General features: G+C 40.6%; 1 protein-coding gene and 1 pseudogene across 1 annotated transcript in view; one reads left to right on the forward strand and one right to left on the reverse strand.

The window, feature by feature from the left end:
* RXYLT1 (ribitol xylosyltransferase 1) overlaps positions 1-6,287 on the reverse strand; it is a 26,034-nt gene that overhangs the window by 8,624 nt on the left and 11,123 nt on the right. The window contains exon 4 of the mRNA XM_004700483.3: positions 1,848-2,162. Within this exon, the coding sequence (XP_004700540.1) occupies positions 1,848-2,162 (315 nt within the window). The remainder of the gene's footprint in view (positions 1-1,847; positions 2,163-6,287) is intronic.
* On the forward strand, positions 3,116-3,756 carry LOC101639825 (annotated as a pseudogene).

Below are 6,287 nucleotides of genomic sequence, written 5' to 3' on the forward strand. Positions count from 1 at the left end.
AACAATAACATTTCATTCCATCAGGAACCCATTGAAATGACATCTGGAAACACAGGGATGACACTGTGTCTGAAACATAACTTCCTCTAAGAGCAGAGGTTTACATAGCTGTCTATAACAGTTTCTCAGACTTGGTGTTGATGACTTTTGTGACAAGCAAAATGCCTCTACACATTACCAAATGTTTCCTGTGGGGTAAAATGTTCCCCGGCTGAGATCTGATCTAAGAGAAAGATACAGGCCTAGTTGAACACCACTAGAATTGCAGAGTGTCTGTTCTACACTGTGTGAGTAGGATATGCAAAGTTATTTTCTTTGAAAGCATTTTAAAAATGCATCTACTCCTCACTTAAGCAACTATCATGTTATTTGACATTTTGCACTCATGAAAACAATTTTAAAAACACTACTATTTGACAATTTTCTCACTAATGATGTAGATCTGGCACCAAGGAATGCTGTGAGGTGAGTGTTACACCGGCTGTGATGGCTATGGTTACACATCAGATTGACTGAGTATGAGTCCCATGGGTTGGCAGTTATGTAATGATGTAGTCATTTTCCATTTTGTAACTATCCTCCACTTTTTCATAATGCTGACTTTTGCACAATTACCTGGTCTTCAGTGCCTACCCACACTGCTAGGTGCGGAATGAGTATATGGACTCTATTGAAGAGAGAGAGAGTTTTCAGAGAAAGGGTCTTATTTCTGGTAGACAAAAAGTCTTTTTCTTTCAAACCTACTGAGTCAGATATCAGAGGGTTGGACCTAGAAATATAGCTTATTAATCTACTTCCTGGGTGACATTTGTGTAGGCCACATCTGTAGTCTAAGGCCACATCTGACAGCCAGTGGAAGGAGACTGAATATATGAGTTGACAAAAATCATGTCTGTAAGCTTTTTCATAATTCAGCCACTCAAACAACATTTACTGAGTCTGTCCTCTGTGCCAGGTACTGGTCCAGGCTCTGGCAAGAGCAGTGAACAAAATAAGACAAAAGTTCCAGCCTTTAAGAAGTTTATAGATAAGTGACAATCTTAATGTCAATTTATTATTCTCAATTAAAAGCTTTCTATAACAGAAAGATAAGAAATATATTTTCTACTTTAGAGCGGGAGACATATATTGAGAAATTTTAGCTATCATATAATTGACCCCTCATTGTACACCCCCAATTTGTCTAAACTCAACCAGTCTTAATGACAGATCTGAACATATTACAATCCTTTCAAAGCCAACGTATTTTAATATTGTTGCCTTTAAACCCAAACCCTACTGTTTCTGGAGGATTCAACTCAGAGCAACCCTGTAGGTAGTCCTTTACCCTGGGTTTTTGAGGCTGTAGATCTTTATGGTAGCGACAGCCTCATCTTTCTCCCTTGCGGTTGGCAGCCCAATGCTGAGCCTGCAGCACCACCAGGGTTCCTGCTGCCCCTCCAATAAGGTTTAAAGGCGCATTAAAATGAAAAACAAAAACTATCCATTTACATAGACTCTACAACTGTTTTAAGAAACTCTGCTAAGTATCTCTCTAAGACACTTCAAATGAGCTGTAAAATTCATCTGACCTCCCCCACCCCCCCAAAAATTCATCTGACCCCTTGGAGTTTCAAAACACAAATAAGAAACTTTACTTACTTGTCGTCTTCCTAAAATGATAACACACTTCAAAGACATCATTATTGTTACTGAAGCATGAGACAAAGCCACATTTGCGCCTCCAGGAAAGACTGCACTTAATGATACCAAAAGGACAAAAGCTTCTGCACATTTTACACACTAGCTTCCCAATCCGGAAATTGAGGTCTTACGAGTCTAGAAATGCATATAGATTTTATACTTACGTTGCCACTCCTAAAGGCCATTGGAAGACATCGACTCCATTCATCCAGGGGCTGTCATAGATTATGAAAAGGAGCTCAACAGGGCCTCCATTTCTTTTCAGGAACTGACTTATCCATTCATTATGACAATGTTCATTTCCAAGCAAAACCACAGCAAGATGCTGGAGCTTTTGAGTTTGCACTAAATTTTGAGCATAAAGTAACCACTGAGTGGCATAAAAGACTTTGGTTTTCTCTCTCCCATTCAAAATGAGCACCACATTATCCACATCAATGGAGAAGTATCCTGGTACTACTGCGGGCCCAGTGATGAAGCTGTTAAAAAAATAACAGACAAATATACAAAAAAGGGTGCAGCCATTTGGAATCAGAACTTGTTAATTAGTTTATAGTCACTCCATAATGACATTTAATCCATATTCTTTCTAGAAATGTAATCATGTGTACAACACAAATTCTTTTGAGCAAGTCTAGAAGATGGAGTGTGGCAACAGATTAATGGGAAGCTTTAGATATAGACAGATGGTAATAAAAAATTCAGTCATCTTTTGAATGGTTTTAACCCCATTCAAAATAAGTACTGGGCCGGATAGGTAAGACTGCAAATCAGGCTGTGTAGTACAAACCCAAAACATGCTTAATTAAAGTCCAAAGTCTCCAGCCTGCTATTACGCTCTTCATCTCTGTCTGAATTAGTGGGTGACAAAGCATCGATGCAGTGAGAAGGTGGAGGACACTATGAACATTCTACAGAGGGTTAAGTCTCCAGGGTATTTCTAAATGCTAGGGGAAATCAAGCATTTCATAAAATATGATAATTTGAAAAGTTAATGTAAGTTAAAAATTTTAGAAAGAAAAATATGTATGCCTATGCACACATAATCTACTATATATGTATATATATATAAAAAGACGCACACCAAGTTCCTGGTAGTGGCTGCCTCAGAGGAAGAAGGACGAGAAAGATGGGGAAACAGAATTAGAAAGCTTCAGTTTGATTAGAAATATTTTAATTCTTTTAAAGAGGAAAGTTAAATATGTAGAGCAAATATGACGGAGAGCTGGAATTTGTTAGTTCCGGATGGTTGGCAAGCGGGACTTTGTTGGATTAGTTTCTCTCTGTTCTTCACTGTATTTTTCTAAAGGTTTAGGCATGCTCTATAACTCACACTTTTATAATAGATGCTACTTAGAAAACCAGTAACAACGCTCTCTTCCTGGCTGGTGACTGGTGCTCGCTCCTTTAGTGCACCCCTGCTACTAATGTGATGTCATCAGGAACTGCCAAAATTGGGCACCCTGCCCCCAACTTCAAAGCTACAGCTGTTATGCCTGACAGTCAGTTCAAAGATATCAGCCTGAATGACTACAAAGGAAAATACATAGTGTTATTTTTTTTATCCTCTTGACTTCACCTTCGTGTGCCCTACGGAGATCATTGCTCTCAGTGACAGGGCAGAAGAATTTAAGAAACTTAACTGCCAAGTGATTGGTGCTTCTTTGATTCTCACTTCTGCCATGTGGCTTGGATCAACACACCCAAGAAAGAAGGAGGTCTAGGGTCTATGAACATCCCTTTGGTATCAGACCCCAAGCGCACCATTGCTCAGGACTATGGGGTCTTAAAGGTGGTTGAAGGCATCTCGTTTAGGGGCCTCTTCATCACTGATGAGAAAGGAATCCTTAGGCAGATCACTGTAAATGACCTCCCTGTTGGCCGCTCTGTGGATGAGACTCTAAGACTGGTTCAGGCCTTCCAATTCACGGATAAACATGGAGAAGTGTGTCCAGCTGGTTGGAAGCCTGGCAGTGATACTATCAAGCCTGATGTCCAGAAGAGCAGAGAGTATTTCGCCAAGCAGAAGTGAGCACTGGAACATTTCAGTGCTAGGCTGCAATCAGTAGCCTTGTGAAAAACAAATAAAACCTCTTTTGTATTCTTCTTTGTGTTTCAAACATAAGGCGTTAGACTCTACTGAGAACATGGTATTTGATAATATGATAGGCTTTTTTTGTAGGGGCTGGGGAGGGGCCGTCTTTCTACACCCCAGTGAAAATGACCCTGAGCTGTTTGGGGCAGGGCAGCTGATGTGTATCATGTACTAGTAGTGGGGCATAAGCCCATTGATCTTTTGTAGTTGTATTAAACTTGAACTCAGAAAAAAAAAAAGAAAACCAGTAACACTGAAATATTTCAAAGCTTTATACATTAACTAGAGAAAAACCCCATATAATCTATTTTAAAATTAATCACACTGGTCCTTGATTCTTCACAGCCTGTTAAAAGCCTTTGAATCTTTAGTCATATGCTATAATCTTGGTTTGATTGCTTATTATGACTGGGAGAGAAAACTAACAGTTCTTAGTGCCTTTTATATAGATAGGAACCTTAAAAGGGTTGTCATTTAACCCTCCAACAGTTCTTTAAGGTGCATTATCTTCCATTGCTGTGGAGACATTAATGATACACTCCCCTTGGTACCGCCCATTGTTTGAAAGCTTGCTTTATGCCAATTTGCTGAAGACAACTTTAAAAGTGATTTAACAGTATTTCATTTCCATTTCTGACTATATAATAGTTAAGTGACTAAAAATGTTTACATCAGGGTAATTTGTTAAGAATATCTACTAATACCTTGAACCTTTAGCTATGCCCTGAATGACATATCTTTGTTTACCTTGATATTACTGTCCTGGAATGCTAGTTCTAAGACATGACTGAGGTGTAAAGCATTTGTCAATCATACACAGGGACGCATTGCTTAATGATCATTTGGGCAACCCACTGCACATACACCTGTGGTCCCATAGGTTTGTTTTGTTTTGCTTTTAAAAACGAAAGCACAGCTCTCATTCTTTAAAAGAAATATTTACCCATAATGGTTTTTAAATCCAAAGTCCCCAGAGTAAACGAGCAGTGGGGGCTCCAGGACATACCCCAATCCCTGTAGCGCCTTTTCCTGGCCTCATCTGTCCAGCAGCTGTGCCACCAGTTCATTCCCAGCATAAGGCAGCGTCTGCTGTGGGCGTTGGCTAGGCCCGCCGGCATTTGTAGGCTCCGGGCTTGGAAGGCAGCAGTGATGGCTGCCTATTATCAGAAAGCAGCCACCCCATTAATCATTAGTATTAGTTATACAAATTTTCACTCACTGTGATCAATAGAGAGAGGAGCCCTCTTGGCACAGTGGGGTATGCCTTGGGCTGCTAACCACAAGGTAAGCAGTTTGACACCAGCTGCTCTGAGGGAAAACATTGAGGCCTCCCACTCCTATAAAGATTTACTGTCTTGGAAACCCACAGGGGTGGGTCTACAGAGGGTTGCTATGTGTCTGAATCAACTCAATGGCAGGGAGTTTGGTTTTTTGATTTGGTGATGAATGGTCAGCAGGAAGCTTATTTTATAAAATGGGTAGATGTTTATATATCTTAAAACCATTCTTATGCATGAAAATAATAAAAGGCTATCTTTTGTGATGAGCAAAGGCCATGAGGACTAGGAGGAGGATTCCTCTGTTAAAAAGTTTCCCTATGAAATGAAAGTATAAATCAACATATGATTGAGATAAGCAGACATCCAACATTCCTTAAAGAGAGAGAATGGGTCCCAGGTCCATTTGCAATCGATCTGAACATATAAATCCAATGAATGTGTCAATAAAGCATATCTGGGAAGGCGCATGGATGTACAGTGACAGAGACAAAGAAGAAGAGGACCTGAGTTGCAGGGAAGTATTGCAGCACCTATTTTAGTAAAAGTAAAAATAACAAAACTTGTAACAACAACACCTTTATAGTGGTGATTATGTGCTAGATACTGTTCTAAGCCCTTTACATCCATCAATGCATTTATTCTCACAGTTCCACCTTATTTTAAACATGAAGAAACCCAGCATAGGTGGTTCAAAAACCTGCTTATGGCCAGACAGCTAACAACTGATGAGCTGGAATGTCAATCCATGTAGTCCCAGCTCCGAAGCGCACTTGTGGCACAGTGGGTAAGTGCTACGCTGCCAACCAAAGGGCTGGTTGTTTAAACCCATCAGCCACCCTGTGAGAGAAAGATCTGACAATCTGCCCCTGTAAGTACTGCAGCACAGCAAACCATTCTGAGTAGTTCTATTTTGCCACCCGGGGTCGCTATGAGTTGGAACAGACGCAGTAGCATATAACAAGTCTCAGCTCCAGAGCCTGTGCTCTGAACAACTCAGTCACATTGCTACTCTGCCCAGTAGTGACAGGTCTTCATCAGAGGGAAGTTCAGTTTTTCAACTCACTGCCATCCAGTCGATTCTAACTCATATGGGCTCTCAAGGACAGAGCACAACCGCCCCTGTGGGTTTCTGAGACTGTAACTCTTTGGGAGTAGAAAGCCTCAATCTTTCTCCCAAGGAGCGGCTGGTGGTTCCAAACTGCATCCCAAGCCATAAACCACTACACTTC

The sequence above is a fragment of the Echinops telfairi genome, unplaced genomic scaffold, assembly GCF_000313985.2.
Source record: "Echinops telfairi isolate 266 unplaced genomic scaffold, ASM31398v2 ScPeMD7_2;HRSCAF=8, whole genome shotgun sequence".
Classification (NCBI taxonomy): domain Eukaryota; kingdom Metazoa; phylum Chordata; class Mammalia; order Afrosoricida; family Tenrecidae; genus Echinops; species Echinops telfairi.